The sequence below is a fragment of the Triticum aestivum genome, chromosome 7A (assembly GCF_018294505.1).
Source record: "Triticum aestivum cultivar Chinese Spring chromosome 7A, IWGSC CS RefSeq v2.1, whole genome shotgun sequence".
Lineage (NCBI taxonomy): Eukaryota > Viridiplantae > Streptophyta > Magnoliopsida > Poales > Poaceae > Triticum > Triticum aestivum.
The window spans coordinates 44,909,113-44,927,655 of NC_057812.1; the positions used below are offsets into that span (position 1 = coordinate 44,909,113).

Below are 18,543 nucleotides of genomic sequence, written 5' to 3' on the forward strand. Positions count from 1 at the left end.
CCAAAGTTAGCAAAAGTGGATCGGAATGAAAGTTTCCATTTTAGTGCCGATTTCATGCAAAATTATTCACAAAATAGTCAAAAGAGCAGGAACAAGAAGATGGTAACATAACTTTCTTATGTTATCCTTACAGATGGCTTTTGCTCCATCCAGTAAAATGGTCCTTTCCTCTGTCTAGCTATATGTGTTACATATTTGACCCAATTTTGTTTTGTAAAATGATTGAAATTCCCTCACTTCAATTACTGACATTGTATAGACAACTTTTACCAAATTTAACTTCCATGTTTCATTTCTCATATAGGAAAGAAAATTCAAACCATCTTCTTGAAAAAATGGACGGGTGCGGCAACGCGCGCCATCCATGATCTAGTCTGTTATTAACCTACATGCTTAGCTTTAATATTAGAGCTTTGCATGAGGTATATTGCGTAGCTTATCAAATACCACTTCTGCTTCGGTACACTAAAAAGAACCGAGGATCGTGGACTGAAGGAAGAAATGCATTGAAGAAACCTATTTTTGCAGTGTATCTTTTTCTTTTAGTTTTTCTACTAGGTGGTTACGTCATCTTCTCATTGAGTTAGAGATTGACTGAAGACCAATGACTGCTAAAAGTAAAATGCAGAATACTGAGAGAATTCATGACCGGTGGACGCCACATGCAAAAATGAGGAAAATGACACGCAATGTATTTTTTGGGGGATATATGCTTAAAAATACATCTGCCCGCCCTGTGATGCTACCGATTGGTTTGTCATACATGCTGATATCTTATTCTGATTAATTGCCTTTTTTTGCGAAACACTCAGGATTCTTTTATTCAGCTGCCAACATATTGCATTCATTTTGGATACATCTTGCAAGGAAAGGTGGAGTAGTTCCAGACCACTATACACAAGTTCTCACAATTAACCTGTATTGCACATAAGTGGGCAACAAAGTTAGCCTCACGTCTGACAAAGATCAATCTACAATCTAGTAACTGTGAGGCCATCTCTTGAGTCTGTTGAAGGATTCCCATAATTTCAGACCTGATGTTGACGAGCCTCCCAAAGCTGTATCAAATTGTGAGTAAATAGCATAAAACTACTACTTTACAGGCTAGGGTTTCAAAAAACTACCGAAAATATTTTTTTCTCTAATAACTACCAAGTCGGGGGTTGGCTGTTTCAAAAAACCCAAATCGCCGTGTGATTTAAAATCAATCCAGATTGTGACAAGTCGGGCCCGCACCTAAACAGGACGTTTGTTTGACTGTTAGCTTACACATGGGGTCCACATGTCAGCCTCAACCTCCTATTTTGAATCATTTCCTCTCTGCCTCATTTCGTCGAGCACCTTGTGTGCGTGCAGCTCGATGGGGAGGAGAGCTCGGTTGCTCATCGGGGGACGAGAGCTTGGTTGCTCGTCGGGGAGGAGAGCTTGCTAGATCCGGCGCGCGGCCTCAGATGTGACCATGGCGGGTCAGGCGGCGGAGGTCGAGGTCCAAGGCACGCTGGCGCCGTTCATGGCCGTACGCGGGCGGCGGGGCGCAGCCGTCGCCGGCCAATGCCGGCGGCTCGATTCCGGTGGCTGCCGTAGCCCCGACCTGGCCACCCTCGCGCGATTCGGGCCTGCGCTCGGCGGTTGGAGCGGCCATCGCTCGGATTCCGGGGGAGCACGAGGGGGCCTACGCATGCGTTCGCTCCTGCGGCAGGGGGAGCCGGCTACGCAACACGGCTGCCGACGCGGGGACCGGTAGGCGGAGCTGGTGCGGTCCCGCCGGCGGCGGGGCACGACGGCGTGATGCCGGGCCGAGCTCGGAGGGCGCATCAATGGCCGCAGCCGGCGAGCTTCAGTTCGAGGCGGGAGAAGGAAGGAAACATGCGGGGTTGGCGGTTGGAGTGCGGCAGTCGGCGGCGACCTCGCCGGCGACGGCGGGTTACACCGGAAAGCCGGATCGACGGGTGGCGGCGCTACCGCGCTGGGTCGCGCTGCTGTCGTCCGTGGCTGGGGTGGGGAAAAACTTCATTGACTTTTTTCATTGCAAATTTTATTGAGAATGACATGTGGGCCCTGCCGGTCATAACGGTCAACGTAACTGTTCAGTTGACCGCGTTGACTTTTGTGCCACGTGGGACCTGACGTGTGGGCCACATTTGAAAGAAAAAAGTTTAAATCTTAAACACACGTCGATTTGGGTTTTTTGAAACAGCTAACCTCTTACTTGGTAGTTATCAGAGAAAAAAATATTTTCAGTAGTTTTTTAAAACCCTAGCTTGTAAAGTAGTAGTTTTATGCTATTTTCAAGTTCAGCACCATCACGGCATGTGAGCGCTTACGACGACAGGGCATTAGGCACAGAACTGTACCAACGACTTCTAGCAGCAAGGAGGCGACCCATACTATCTCGTGCCACACATCTTGTAGCCCCAATACCAGTCGTAGGATTAAAACTTCCATCTACATTTATCTTGCTAGTGTTTTGTGGTGGTGGGTTCCAGTTAACTAGTTTCTTCTCATGATGAGATCAGTGTGGCGAGTATCTGCAGATACCTGTACATTTGCTACCCAACATGTGTTTTGATGAGAGGTGCATATTTCCCCGTTTTTCCTTGCTTCAACTGGTCCATATGGCATACGCCGCTGTTGTGATAGTCTTAGCATCCTTGGAGGAGCATACCTTCCCGCGATGATATATGAAGCCCTAGGTTTTTGGGTGAAGACAAGGGAGTTTGACGCCCGCTGCATCATTTAGAACTCTCCATATTTGAGTAATAGATGGACATGGAATTATTGCATGGAAGATAGACTCGTCATTATTTCCACAAAATGCATATGCCCCAATAAGTTCAATATGTCGTCTCTTTAAAACACCCATGGTAGGAATGAACTCATGAAGTACCCTCCACCAGAAATGCTTGACTTTTGGGAGAACTTTCAATTGCCGACATTGCCTCGACATGGGGTGAACAGAATCTCACGATGATGTTGGGTCAATATGCCGATGTGCAGCTACACTATTCAATAGATAATGATAGGCTGAGCGCACCGAATACATACCATGCTTCTCGAAGGCCCAGACTAAGGTGCCACAGTCCGGTCCTCCTAAAGAAATAGAGAGGATGTGTGTGACAGAATTCTTCAATATAGATGAAAAATCTTCAGCACGTAATAGAAATAAATACGGTGATATGAGATCACCTTGTCTAAGTCCTCTGGATGACTTGAAGAACCTTGAATATTCCCCATTCACACGCACAGGAAATGAGACCGTACGAACACATTCCATTATTCTTTGGATTTACGATCCACATGTAGCAACAGAATTAGATGAATGACCACCCCACAAAAAAAATGAATATCCAAAGATGAAACATCCTTTAGGTCGATATCTTTTTCTTGAACTTTCAAGATATATAAATCCGCGTGTCACTCAATCTTTGAGCTGAGGAATTAGAGGTGAGGATTCTACGTAGCAGTTTGGAGGGTCAGGCAGTGCCTGAATCTGAGCCCCGTTCCTGGTCTCCATCATCTGCACCACTTGGTGCATGGTCGGCCGCAGCTGCGGGTTCGGCTCGATGCACCAGAGCGCCACGCGCGCGAACTGCTCTACCTTCTCCACGTCCTCTACGGTCTCAACCTCCGCATCGCCGTCTAGCATCAGCTCCGTCCTTCGCGCGACCACTAGCTGCGCCGCCCAGCCGAACAGCGTGACCGTCTCATCGTCATCTACTGTGCCCGTCGGCAGGTTGTCCTGCACCACACGCTCCTGGCACCTCCGGCAGCAGATCATCTCCAGCAGCACAACACCGAAACTGTACACGTCCGCCTTGGTGTCGACGCGCGCTTCGCTGCGGAGCCACTCGGGCGCGATGTACCCTCTGGTGCCCCTGATATGGGTCACCGTGGTGTGCACTTGCTGGCTCCCCAGCAGCTTGGAGATCCCGAAGTCGGTGATCCTCGGGACGCCGTGGTCGTCTAGCAGGATGTTGTCAGGCTTAATGTCGCAGTGGATGACCGGGGCGCTGCAGCCGTCGTGGAGGTACTCGAGCCCCCGGGCGATGGCCAGGGCGGCCTCGGCACGCCAGCACCATGGAGGCCGCCTCTCTTGGTTGACGAAGAGGGCTCCACGTAGCGACCCGCCAGGCATGAACTCGAAGACCAGCATCCGATGCTTGCCTTCTTTGCAGTAGCCGATCATACGGACCAGGTTCCGGTGGTGGATCTGCCCGATGGACTGCACCTCGTTGGTGAACTCCTGCTCGCTGTACTCGTTGGAGTCGATGAGCTTCTTCACCGCAATGGGGTGTGGCTGCGGCGATCTTATCGTCCCTTTGTAGACCTCCCCGAAGCTCCCTTTGCCCAACAGTTTCTGAAAGCCGTTGGTGGCTTGGTGTAGCTCTTTCCAGCTGAACGCTCTCACGCCATAGTTCAATGGCCGCTGGCTATCGCCGTCCCCGACGAGGTAGCGCCGTGCCACGAGGCCGCTGATGGTGATCAACAGGAGGCCGGAGACGCAAAGGGTGGCGATCTTGTAGGGACGTAGTATCTTTCTCGTTGCCGCCGACGGTCCATCCGTGTAAGGAGCATTCCCCTTGCGCACTTTGATCAGCGTCGTCGTCGTGATGTCGTCCGCCCGCCGGCCGTACGTGAGCGCCCCCACCTCTGCGCAGTCGGATCCGTTGATCATCAGCGCGGCCGCGCAGTAGCAGTGGCTGAGGCAGTAGCTCCTGCACTGCCCCTCCGTGACCGACGGGTACTTCTTGTGGTACAGCGAAATCTCCCAGGTGGTGTTGGGCATCTCGACGAACGAGAACTCGTCGGAGCCGCCGTTCTCCCCGCCGCAGCTGCTGTGCGGCTCCAACTCCGGCGTGCAGCCGCTGTCGGTGTGCTGCGCGTCGACGTAAGTGTACCCGCTCGGGCACAGGCAGCTGAGCCGATCTCTGGTCTCCACGCAGTAAGACCCTGGGCCGCACAGGCCCTGCCTCAAGGACGTTATCTTGGTGCAGCCTCCGTCGCCGGGGAGCGCTCCCGACACCGTCCAAGGCGTGTTTCCGCCGCCGTTTCTAGGGCGGGTGTAGGTACGGACGATGCCGTCAGTGTCCATCCTGGCGAAGTGCAGGTAGTCGCCGCCATGGCTGCCGGAGCTGCTCGCCGGCGGCGAAATCAAGCTGTGAATGGTGCCATCGTGAAGCGTGTAGTTGAGAAAGCCCCGGTCGTCCAGGGTGACGGTCGTGTTGTCGCCGGAGCCGTAGGTGTTGGTGGCCCAGTAGGAGTTGTGCTGTATGTGACCGGTGAAGAGGTCGATGCAGAGGACGACGTTGCCGTCGGGCTGGGCCGCCAGGCTGAACCGCCCCGTGGCGAACTCCGCGTCCGCGCGCTTGGAGAAGAGATACCCCCCGAGCGGGGACCCTGGCGACGGAGCCAGGGGCTGCCCGGGCAGCAGCGTGTCCGTCGGGTACCGGAAGCTCTCCCAGAGCACGGTGTCCCCGTCGCCGCCGAGGAACCGAGCATTGCCAGAGTCGATCAGCGCGAGCACGGACCCGCGTTGCATGCTGGGGGTCGGGGCCCTCCACAGCTCCTGGCCGCTGCCGTCGGTGAGCGTGAGGTGGCCGTCGGCCGTGACGCTGAGGACGGACTCGTTGGTGGCGATCGGCGTGTCGCCCATGGTCGTCTTTTTCGCAAACCACACTACAGACTGCGGCTGGGAGGAGCTGCCGTCGTCCCCGAGGCGGAACCAGGTGGCGAGGATGAACTTGGTCGGGTCGGAGTCGAGGGCGCGGAAGCCGAAGGCGAAGCCGCCGGACGGGCTGGTGATGTACCCGGGCGGCGTCAGGGCGTCTCCCACGGTCAGGTTGGTTCGCGCCATGGCCACCGGCAGCAGACCGGTTTGCTGGGCGGCGAGGCAGAGGAGAGCAAGGCGGGGCAGCAGCGCGTGCATGTGCATGATCGACGCGCGCAGCTTCGTGCTCAGGTATCAGCGCGTACGTACTACGTGCTCTGGCCGTTACCTTAATGGCGTGTGGCCTGCCCCCACCTCTGTGTGCTGCGTTCTTTTTTCTATATCTTTGGTCAAAGCAGAGATGTTTTGATTTTAAGCAAAACCTACATGCAGACTAAAAGAACGGAGAGAGAGTATTTGCCAAATAGAAATGGTCAGGCCTCCCCTGACCTTACGGCAACGCCACTCGGTGGCAAAAGGCTAGAAATTGTCTCGTCTTTCGCCCAGTACGTCATGGCCGGCGATCGAGAACTTTGACGGAGCCATCGGCCATGGCGCGTCAAAAGAAAAGGAAAAACCGGGACATGACCGACCGACCGACCGACCGACCGACGGGATGCCGCCGCTCATTTCCCCTCCCCGACCTCTAAACTCTATCTCTGGCTGCCACGGCTCCGCGGATAGTCAGGTATGGGTACACACGCCCGCTGCCCATCGCAAGTACACCGCCGTGCGTCCCACTCCCCAGCGCCGTCATGTATGTTTTGAATTAGAATGATCGAATCCATTGATCAATGGTTACAGGCCCCCTTTTATACGTCCCGAAGAGACACGGCGATCCTTTGAGGGGGCGTCGGTTCTAGGAGATCGAAGGAAGGCGTCGGTTGCGGGACAAACCGTAACGAAGGCGTCGGTTACAGAATTAGTCTTAACACTCCCCCTAATCTAGGCTGGACCATGTAGATCATCTTCACTATTGTTCAGGAGGTTCTATCATCTCAAAAGATTCTCCTTCAAAAGTTCTTCATAAAATTTTTGATGAGATCCTGAAACATATACTCACAAAGAAAGATAGTATAATGTGATGTGATTAAAATGAGGATATTTCAAGAAGAGACTCCCCCTGACACCTGCAAGTCCCTAAGTCTTCACATACCAATTCCATGAACACATTTCTGGAATGTAAATTTTGGTAGAGACTTGGTAAATAAATCAGCAAGGTTGTCGCATGATTTGACTTGCCAGAATGCTTATTTCTCCACTTATCTGAAGATTATGGGGGAAAACCATTTAGGAGAAATATGCTTGGTGATATTACTCTTGATGTATCATGTTTGCATCTGCGTAACACAGACCGCATTATCTTCATAGATAATGGTAGGTGATCCTATCGAACCAATTCCACATGACTGTTGTATGTGGTTTATCATTCTGCGAAGCCATACACATTCACATGTTACTTCAAATAATGAAATTATTTCAGAATGATTGGTAGATGTTGCCACCAGAGTCTGTTTCGAAGACTTCCATGATATAGCAGTGCCACCATGTAGGAACATGAAACCAGTTTGAGATCTGGCATTATGAGGATCAGACAAATATCCAATCATATCAGAGTCCTGATTTTTCTGGAACTGGAAAAATAGACCAAGATTCTTTGTGCCTTGGAGATATCGAAAGATATTCTTCACTCCAGACCAATGACGTTTGGTGGGAGCTGCGTATGTCTAGCAAGTAGATTCACTGCAAATGCAATATCAGGTCTTGTGCAATTTGCAAGATACATAAGCGCTCCAACGGCACTGAGGTATGGAACTTCAGGTCCCAGCACCTCTTCTCCATCATCCCTTGGTCTAAACGGATCTTTCTCCACATCTAGAGATCGAACCACCATGGGAGTTTTAGATGGATATGATTTGTCCATATTGAATTTCTCCAATATTTTTTGGATATAGGCAGATTGGTGTGCCATGATTCCTGAGGGAAGGTGCTCAAGTTGAATACCTAAGCAAATTTTGGTTTTACCCAAATCCTTCATCTCAAATTCCATCTTTAGGTGATTGTGTGCTTCATCAATGTCTGGTGTGCTACCGATGATGTTGAGATCATCAACATACACAGAAATGATGCAAAATCCTGTAGAGGACTTCTTGATGAAAACACATGGGAAATCGGCACTATTGGGGTAACCTTTCTGAAGAAGGAACTCACTGACTCGGTTGTACCACATCCGTCCCAACTGCCTTAAGCCATATAATGACTTATTCAGCTTTACACAATACATGTTGCGTTTTGCATTTTTATTTGGGACAGAGATTCCATCAGGAACCTTCATATATATGTCCGAATCTAGTGACCCATAAAGGTATGCGGTCACGACGTCCATCAACTGCATAGATAGACGATTTTGCACTACCAAGGATATAAGATATCGAAAAGTGGTTGCACTCATTACTGGAGAATATGTTTCAGTGAAATCAATGCCGGGTTTCTGCGTGAAACCTTGTGCTACGAGCCTTGCTTTATATCTCACCACCTCATTGTTCTCATTCCGTTTCCGAAGAAAAACCCATTTGAATCCCACAGGGAAAACACTGGGAGGTGTAGGTATTGCTTCAGTGAATACCTTTCTTTTGTTAAGCGAGGCAATTTCTGCTTGGATTGCATCCTTCCATTTAGGCCAGTCGGAGCGCTTTTGGCACTCAACGATAGACCTTGGATCATGATCAGTGAGAAGGGTATCTGCAATCTTTTCAGCAAAATATATGTCAACAGTCATAGTCTTACGGTCAAATGATTCTCCAAAATCAACATAGTTGATGGAAATTTCCTGCACCCCTAGTGACTCTTCGTGATTTCCCAATACGATCGAGTCTGGGTGTTCCGATGTCCCAGTCAGTTTGTGCACACTGGAACTGGGTTGTGGAGGTTGCCCTTCCACTGGGTGTATACTACCCATCAGGTGTTTGTCAATGCTGAGTTGACCTGCATTTGCTGACTCTGAGGTTTTTCTCCTTGATTTCCTTTGCTGCTTTCTAAAAGCATGCTCCAGGTCAGAGGCCGTACTACTCCCCCTCTTTTTGGGAATAGGGAGTTGAGTGGTTTTTATTGATACCTCCACTCTTTCTGGCGCATTTCTGGCCGGGTTTAAGGATTTTGTAACACCTTTCAAATCAGTAAATGAATCTGGCAGATTATTTGCAATATGTTGCAAATTAATGATCTTCCGAACTTGAAGTTCGGTCTCATGGGTACGTGGATCAGAGGATGAAATGGCATGAGCATTCCAATCAATTTCCGGGCATTCTTTTTGGTACTTGAAATCTCCCCCTAATGCCAGAAAATGTTCCTCATTAAATATGCAATCAGCGTGACGGGCTGTGAACAGATCCCCAGTTAGGTGTTCCAGGTACTTGATAATCGACGGCGATTTGTACCCCACATAGATCCCCAACTTCCTATGTGGACCCATAGATGTCCGCTGTGGTGGTGAGATCGGGATGTATGCAGCACATCCGAACTTACGCGGATGGGAAATGCTTGGAGGATTTCCACGTACCAATTCCAGAGGGGAAGAACTGTGATATGCAGTTGGCCTCAATTGTATCAAGTCAGCAGCGTGTAAAACAGCGTGATCCCAACAAGAGGTTGGCAAGTTGCAATTCGTCAATAAAGGTCTTGCAATGAGTTTGATCCTCTTAATCAATACTTCAGCCAAACCATTTTGTGTATGGACATATGGAACAGAGTGCTCAACTTCAATCCCCAAAGCCATGCAATAATCTTTGAAAGCACGTGAGGAGAATTTTGCAGCATTGTCCATTCGAATTGACTTAATTCGACTTTCAGGATAATGGGCTTGCAACTTAATGACTTGCCTCATTATTTTGGCAAATGCATGGTTTCGTGTGGATAGAAGACACATATGTGACCATCGTGTAGATGCGTCAATCAGAACCATGAAATACCGGAAAGGTCCAGATAATGGGCTGAATGGGACCACAAATGTCTCCTTGAATACGTTCAAGGAACTGAAGTGGTTCAACTTGTATTTTGAGGTGTGAGGGCCTCAAAATTAGCTTTCTCGTGGCACAAGATGTGCACACAAAATTAGAAGATTGAGGAAATTTTGACTCAAGCAAATTATGACCAATGGAATTGCTAGTATTTTTTTCTCATCATCCCTATTCCAGGATGGCCTAGGCGATCATGCCAGGTTTGTAATGCATTAACATTCAGAAAAATTACTTTGTATGCAACATGTTCCACGGGTTTGATGTACGTATAGTACAAACCAAACGATAGAGAAGGAATTTTCTCATGTACCTTTTTGCCATATCCGTCATCTTTAGTAAAGAGTAAATACTCCTCTTTGTTATCTCGATAACTGATCAGGGTATGTGATGAGTCGGGATACAATAAAGCATCCTCAATCGTCCTTTTTTGTACCGCTTGAGAGGGTGAATATGGCACGTCCAGTACCAACAATCACTCTATCGCGTCCAGCGATAGTTAGAATATCTCCATTCATCTTTTTCAGAGTTTGGAAATATTTCATCTCCCTCAGTATAGAGTTTGTGGTACCACTGTCCACAAGGCATAATTCCTCTTCCATCGGATTGTCCCCGTAGAAAACTATATAAAACAAAGAATTTTCAATAAGAAAACCTCATAGTAATATATAGAATACAATCTTTATTATATCAAATGTGCTGATACAATACAATATAAAGACAACAATAAACTTAGGTTCTTATTACAATCATCACAAATGGACATAATTAAGTAGATCACTAAGGAGATTGAGGGACTAGTCGAAGTCACCAAACACGTTGTTTGTGGTGTACTCAATCAACGTGTTCTCCATTTCAGCAGTATCCTCAGGCAGATAAGGAACCATGGCGTTGCTCGGTCCAAGAGGAACATCGTGCGAATCACCAGCTCCTTTTGCTCTATCCGGATGAAGGTTGAAGTTGGCTTCAAACCTTTTCCCTTGAGGTGCTTTGCGTCCCTGGGATTGCTGGTACAGCATAACCAGATGCTTGGGCATTGTGCACTTTTCAGTAGAATGCGTGTAGCATCCACACTTGCTGCAAAGCTTAGATTTATCAAACCTGGGCTTTGAAGTGCCTTTTCCCTTGCCTGGGTGTCTAGATCTCCTGTTCCCATTGCGCTTTCGCTTATGCTCGGAATTGGATTGTTTACCTCGAGAGGTACCATTAAACTTTTGTCTATTTGCAACATTCAGATGAACTTCAGGTAAAGGTTGTGCCCCAACTGGGCGCTGAGAGCCATTCTTAGCGAGTAGCTCATCATGCTTTTCAGCCTGAAGTAACATGTGAATAAGCTCGGAATAGACAGTGTAGTTACGAGCACGGTATTGCTGTTGGAGGATCCTATCTGAAGGGAGCATAGTAGATAAAGTTTTCTCTATCTTCTCCCCCTCAGTAGGTTCCTTCTCACAAAAGTGCAGTTTGGAACATATCTTATGAACAGCATGATTGTACTCATTAATGGACTTGAAATCCTAAAGACGGAGATGAGTCCAATCATGAAGTGCTTCGGGCAGGACTACTGTCTTTTTCTGTTCATACCTCGTTTTGAGGGCCGGAAACAGAGTACTAGGAGATTCCTCCTGTAAATACTCAGACTTAAGATCTGGATGAATATGGTGCCTTATGATGAATAAGGCAACATAGTTCTGTTGTTCTGTCAGCGGCGTGGCCCCAGCCGGGAGAGGAGTCTCTGGGGGTTGTATTGCACGCACTATCCCATGGGACGCAAGACTGATCTTGATGTCCATAGCCCATGTAGGGTAATTGTGGCCATTGAGGGCAAGCTCCTCAAACTCTTTGGCAGTCATCTTCGCCTACATGGGAAACCAGATATACTTAATTTACGGGTGGTAAATTAAAAACCATCATGGTTGTGTAATAAGAATGCAAAAATTTGATACTCAAGTGTAAACTTGAAAAAAATCTCAACCTCAATTGTGTGAACATAACACTTTGAAGATTACTTAGATCTCACAGTAATAGGCTACATCGCCGTTACCTTGTGTATGCTACAATTCAGATATAAAGAATACACGTTGGAGGTAATCGTTTGTCGAGAATGACAAAGTGTAAACCTCACAGTAAGAGAGGATAGTCTGCAAATGAGCAGCAGATCACAACTCATTACCTTGTGATTCCAAATAAGATGAGGGAGAAATATTCAAAAATTTGCAAGTTTGATATGCGAGAGAAGATGATCTCAATCGCAAGTACATGTTCAAGAGAACTGGGTATGTGGTAAACACATAGAACATGCCATTCTTCCTAGATGAACTCCGGTACTTTATTTATATGCAATCCATTACATAATATAAACACACCTACTAATAATTACACAAGTCCTAACATAGAATAAATCTAGAACAGGACTAGAATGTAAGTAGTAGTCAATCTAAGTACTAAACAGTACTAAACATAGTCTAAAACTACACCATATACAATAATTAGTACTAGACTAATAAAAACAGAGATAAAAAATGAAGGAAGCGTGTCGGTCGCATGGGCCTGGGCTGCCACAACCGACCGAGGCCAGCCCGCAGCCGACCGAGGCTACACCGCATAAGAGGAGGCGAGGGGTGGGGCGGTTATGGATAAGGACCTGCCCGGACCCGCACCACGCTCGATCCCCCACCAGCACCTGCGCTCGCGAGGAGCAGGGAGCCTAGTCGCTGGCGATTGTGGTGAGCGCCGGCGCCTCCCCTCGCATCTTCAAGGTCTCAGCGACGCGACACCGACGAGGCCTCTTCATCTGAAGAGGAGACGACGACGGTGGAGGCCTGGCACAGTGGAGTAGCGGTGAATCCGAGGTTCGCCGGAGCCCATGAACCTGGGTGACGGCCGGGGCGGCAGTCGAGGGCTGCGACGACGCGCCCAAAGTGCCGCTCCGCGCGGCTGCTCGAGCCCGCGGCAGTCTCCTATTGAGGCATGCCCCCGGCAGCGGCGCCCTCCATGCCGACTCCAAGGCGGATGACACCAGAGCCGCCGGATGGAGCGGAGATGAAGGCGAGCACTTCCTCTGCATTCACCATCGAGCGCATCGGCACCAGGGCGTAGCCAGGCGGGTGGAGGCTCGGGCCAGCGACCACGGCATCAGGCGTCGGCGTTGATGGCGGGATCCATGCGGCCGGCGGAGGAGGTGGTGGAGGCGGAGACCCAGTGGGCAGGGCAGGCACGGCAACGGCCCCGTGTATCATGGGGGCGCTCGGGCCGGCCACCAGCCAAGGGTCGTACCCCATGGGCGCCTGGCCACAGGCGTGGGGAGCACCGCAGTGGGCGCGTCCAGGAGCACAGGGACCGTGTCCAGGGGCGTAGTGAGCACCACGACGGGCGCGTCCAGCGGCGCGGTGGCTGCCAGGGGCGGCACGTCCAGCGGCGCTGCGGCCGAACCGTCGGATGGCTCGCATCCGGCGACGGAAACGGCGGAGGCCACCAACTCCATGGAGGCGAAGGGCAATGAGGCGGTAGCGGTGACTGTCCTCACGGATCAGACGGAGGAAGGAGACGAGGCCTGTCATCTCACCGGCGGCGAGTGCTCCCTCTCATCTCCTTTCTTTGTTGTTTCTTCTCGCTCTCGCTGGTTGTCTACGTGCGTGATAACATGTTTTGAATCAGAATGATCAAATCCATTGATCGATGGTTACAGACCCCCTTTTATACGTCCTGAAGAGACACGACGATCCCTTGAGGGGCCGTCGATTCCTGGGGGTCGTGTCATCGTTGTCGTCGGATGCTTATAAAAATAGAAAAATACATATTGTTGTTAAAGCATCTCCAACAGACGCACGATCTTAGCAGCGCGCTGGAAAAATCGCTTTTTTATGCGCGATCAGTCGGAACGGGTGCTCAGCAGACGCGCAAAAAATGCGCGCGCGGTATAATTGATTCAACGCGTGGAGCAAAACGGCATCGCGTGCTGTTTATTTCATGCGCCCGCTCCCGCATGCTGGGCTACAATGACTCGCGCGCAACTTTCACCAACCGTCAGATCCAGGCGCTAACGCCGCTGCCTGCACCTTCCCTATTTGCTACGGCGACCTGTCGGGCTTCCCCCGCCTATCCCCGCGCGCCGCCACTGCTTCCTCCACCTCCTCTCGTCGCCGCCGCCCCTCAAGCGCACCATTCCTCCGAGAACAGCGGCCTCCCCCCACTGTCGCTCGGCGCCCATAAGATGTTTGACAAAACGCTTGCAAGGTATGTATTGCTTCAACTTCACATTTTAGATGAATTTGATGCATGTTGTTTGTAGTTCTATAGATTAGTTTCAATTTAATATTGTAGATGTAAGTGCATCTAGTGCCACCCCTAGTTGGTTTTGGAGTATTGATGACAAACCTGGTTGAGGGACTAATGTGTTTGTGAGAATTGCAGGATAACACAGGTAGAAGTCCCTCATTGATTCGGTTTTCCTACCAGAGATGACCCCTAAAAATGTATGAAGGCATTGAAGTCAAAGGTGGTCTGTGAAGACATTCACATTGAAGACTATGATAAGAGAAGACATCGCGTGAAGACTATGGAGCACGAAGACTTAGTTGTTTCGTTGTTCTTTTTCTTCTTCGTTGAGTCATAGGAACCACCGTACTATTAAGTGGGGTCCAAGAGAACCAGTCAGAATGACTGAAGTGATGCTTAACCAAAATCCTATGTCTTCAAGTGAAGACTATGAGAGCAAATCTTATCCAGAGTTGGATAAGTCAGCTTTGCTTGTAGCCCAAGTAAAGTTGTCGTGTGTGTTTGAAATCTGACCGTTGGAACACGTGTCAGTTCCTTAGTGACCCAGGGTCATTTCGGACAAATTAGGTCGGGTTGCCTAGTGGCTATAAATAGCCCACCCCCTACAACCATAAACGGTTGGCTGCTCAGAGTTAGTGTACGGCTTTTGTCGTTTGAGAGCAACCCACCTCGAAGCCTTTGAGAGAGAATTCCTTGCGAGGATAAAGCCCTAAACACCCAGAGCCAAAGAGTGTTAGGCATCACTTAAGTCTTCCTGTCTGTGTGATCTGAAGACTTATTACACTTGAGGACTGTGAATCCTCCAGCCGGTTAGGCGTCGTGTTTTGAGCATCCAAGAGTCATTGTGGATTGCCGGTGAACGAAGTCTGTGAAGGTTTGGAAGTCTACCTTGAAGACTTACCAGAGTGATTGGGCGAGGACTGGGTGTCCTTAGCTCAAGGGGAGTAAGGTGAAGACACGGTCTTCTGAGTTGAATCTCTGCCTCCCTAACCAGACGTACAGTTGTCACAGGAACTGGAACTGGTCCAACAAATCATTGTCTTCAACGAGTCATTGGTTCTATCATTCCCATCTGTTTATTTATAGTTGATCCTTGTGAAGTCATTGTTTGTTTGCATTATCTTTTGTCTTCACTGAGTGACTGCTTGTTCTGATTGGCTTCATACTATCTTCCTACCTGATCCATACTGCCTAGCTGCCATTAGTTGTTGTGCTTTCACTTCATTGAATACTTGACTATGGTTTGCTTAGTGTAGTCTACCTTCCGCTACATGGTAATAGGTTTATTTCTATCGTTTGTCTTCGAAAATCCCATGTTTTGAAGACTTTCCTAAAAATCGCCTATTCACACCCCCCCTAGTCGATCACTAGCACTTTCAGTTGGTATCAGACCAAGGTACTCCCTTGTTCTGTGTGATTCAGTTTAACCACCTGAAGTTTTAGCTATGTCGATTGCAGGGATAATCAAAGTCTCCGTTGTGTGCCCAGTCTTCGATGGAACTGAATATCCCTACTGGAAGAATAATATGCACATGCATCTTGAAGCCATTGATGTCGACCTCTGGTATGTCATCAAGAATGGCGTTCCCAAGGCTGGTGAAGGTGTCACCGTTGCTGATGTCAAGAAGTTCGTTCAACTGGACTCCACTGCCAAGAACATCATTTGAGGTCATCTGACCAAAGGACAGTATGGCCATGTGAGTGCTCTAGAAACATCTAAGCTAGTCTGGGACAGGCTCTCCAAGGTCAACGAAGGCATCTCAACCCAGAGAGATCAAAGAATCAGTGTCCTTCGCAACCTCTTCAACCGCTTCAAGAGAAACGACAATGAGAATGTTCAGCTCACGTTTGATCGACTCACTGACATCACAAAATGAACTTCAAGCCCTTGACGGTACTGAGATCACCAAGCATGAAGTCGTCAAGACACTCCTGAGATCCCTTGACAGCTCGTTTGACACCCTAGCCCTGAAGATTCAAGAACGTCCTAACTTTAAGACACTCGATCCGTCTGACATACTTGAAAGACTCAACACACATGAGTTTCAGCTTTCTGCGAAAAGAGACATCTACGGTCCCAACTATGGGCGAACTCGTGCCCTGAAGGCAAAAGCTGTCTCCTCATCTGAAGAAGAATCTGACAGCAGTACTGATGATCCTGAAGACATTGGAAAGGAGCTTGCTATGCTTGTGAAGAAGTTCCAAAAATTCACCAAGAAGAAAGGCTTCAGAAAGTCTCCACGATCAAGCTCAAGGAATGATGAAGCTTCTGCTCATGACTACAAGAAGAGAACATGCCACAAGTGCAAGAAACATGGTCACTACATCTCTGAGTGTCCACAGTGGGACAATGAGAACAAGAAGAAGAAGAAGAAGAGTAAGGAGTATGATTCTGACGACAAGAAGAAGAAGAAGAAATACTCAAAGTCTTCTTCCAAGTCTTCATCTCATAAGAAGAGATCATCTGGCAAGGCTCGTGCGTTCGTTGGCAAGGAAATGGATTCAGAGGAGGAGTCCGCTTCTGAGGAGGCGGAGGTGGAGTCTGAGGAGGAGTCCGATTCTGGCATTGCAAGTCTCGCTACAACATACGTTGCCAAGTCCATCTTCAACACTGAAGACAATGGCTTCATCACCGACGCCGATGCAAATGACAAGGACTACTCCGCTCCCACCTACTGCTTCATGGCACGTGGTGCCAAGGTAAACACACGCACTACTCACTATCAAACATCCAGTGAAGATGACTCTGATTGTGGTTCCAAATCCAGCTACAAAACACTTGCTAAAATTGCAACTGAACAACAGAAAGCTATGGAACATGTTCAAAAACTTTTAGACAAAAGCGATGACCTGTTAGACGCTGAAATGACTCGATCTCAGTCCTTAATTAAAGACATAAAAAATCTTCATGTTAAGTATGAGGAACTTGAAAGTCGTCATGAAACGCTCTCAACAACTCATGAAAAGCTTTCCTATGATTATCTTCAAAGGAAGCAAGATCTTGAGAAATTGAGAGCAGCTCATAAAGATCTTCAAAAGGAAAACGAGTCACTTCGCGTCAAACAGATCAGTTCCGCTCAGGAAGGATTTGAACCACCATGTCTTAAATGCATTGAGCGTGACAACGCTACTTCTGTTGCTGGATGTTCTACTGCTGCTACTATTGAAATATCTTCAACTGTTGATGTGGTAACTAACCCCTCTGCTGAGGATACCACTGCTATTGTTGATGAAAATGCTAGGTTGAAGACATTGCTTGAAACAGGGATGTACAAAAGTCTCAAAGGGCATCAGACACTATGTGATGTCCTCAAAAGGTAGATCCTGAACCGAAACCCTAGGAAAGAGGGTCTTGGGTTCGAAAGGAAAATGAATGCTGATGGCTCTTACTGGAAACCTGAGCAGTACCCCAAAACCACATGGGTTGCTGCAAAGGAACCTTCAGTGGATCCATCCACCCTGTCTGGCTTCACTTGTGCTAATCCCATTGTTATTGATGCATCCTTTGATGCAAACTATAAACTATTTAAGAATCAGAATGGTGAAGTGTTTGCCAGGTATATTGGTACTAACTGTAGGAATGGGCCACCTATGAAGAAAGTCTAGGTGCCGAAAAAGTGGTTGGAGAATGTCGGTGTCAAAACCGGTGGATCTCGGGTAGGGGGTCCCGAACTGTGCGTCTAGGCCGGATGGTAACAGGAGGCAAGGGACACGAAGTTTTACCCAGGTTTGGGCCCTCTTGATGGAGGTAAAACCCTACGTCCTGCTTGATGAATATTGATGATATGGGTAGTACAAGAGTAGATCTACCACAAGATCGGAGAGGCTAAACCCTAGAAGCTAGACTATGGTATGATTGTTGTTCTGTATGTTGTCCTACGGACTAAAACCCTCTGGTTTATATAGACACCAGAGAGGGTTAGGGTTACACAAAGTCGGTTACAATGGTAGGAGATCTGCATATCCGTATCGCCAAGCTTGCCTTCCACGCCAAGGAAAGTCCCTTCCGGACACGGGACGAAGTCTTTCATCTTGTATCTTCATAGTCCAGGAGTCCGGCTGAAGGTATAGTCCGGCCATCCAGACACCCCCTAATCCAGGACTCCCTCAGTAGCCCCTGAACCAGGCTTCAATGACGATGAATTCGGTGCGCAGATTGTCTTCGGCATTGCAAGGCGGGTTCCTCCTCCAAGTACTTCATAGAAGATTTTGAACACAAAGATAGTGTTCGGTTCTGCAAAATAAGTTTCCACATATTGCCATAGAGAGAATAATATTTACATAAATCTAATCTGCTGACGTATTCCGTAGTGTGACGCACCACGGCCAAGCCTTTATTCGAATCGTTTTATTGTCCCACCTCAGCGTGTCATGCGAGGCGGTTTCCTTGGCATGTCTTGTTAAAGCAGAGATCGTGTCCCCTTATTCCGGGATTCTCATCAATACGGGCGTGGGTAACCCAACCGCTTCTAGGACTCCTAGACAATAGGCAAGTCCAAACGGCCACGAAGAGGACGCTTGATATTCACCCTCTTTATAAAGGGACAA

General features: G+C 48.6%; 1 protein-coding gene across 1 annotated transcript; it reads right to left on the reverse strand.

Annotated features, from left to right (window-relative positions):
• Window positions 1-3,418: 3,418 nt before the first annotated feature.
• LOC123152951 (G-type lectin S-receptor-like serine/threonine-protein kinase LECRK2) lies at window positions 3,419-5,926 on the reverse strand. Its single transcript, XM_044572306.1, has one exon. It carries the CDS (start codon window positions 5,924-5,926, stop codon window positions 3,419-3,421), a length of 2,508 nt encoding a protein of 835 aa, XP_044428241.1.
• Between the last annotated feature and the right edge of the window lie 12,617 nt (window positions 5,927-18,543).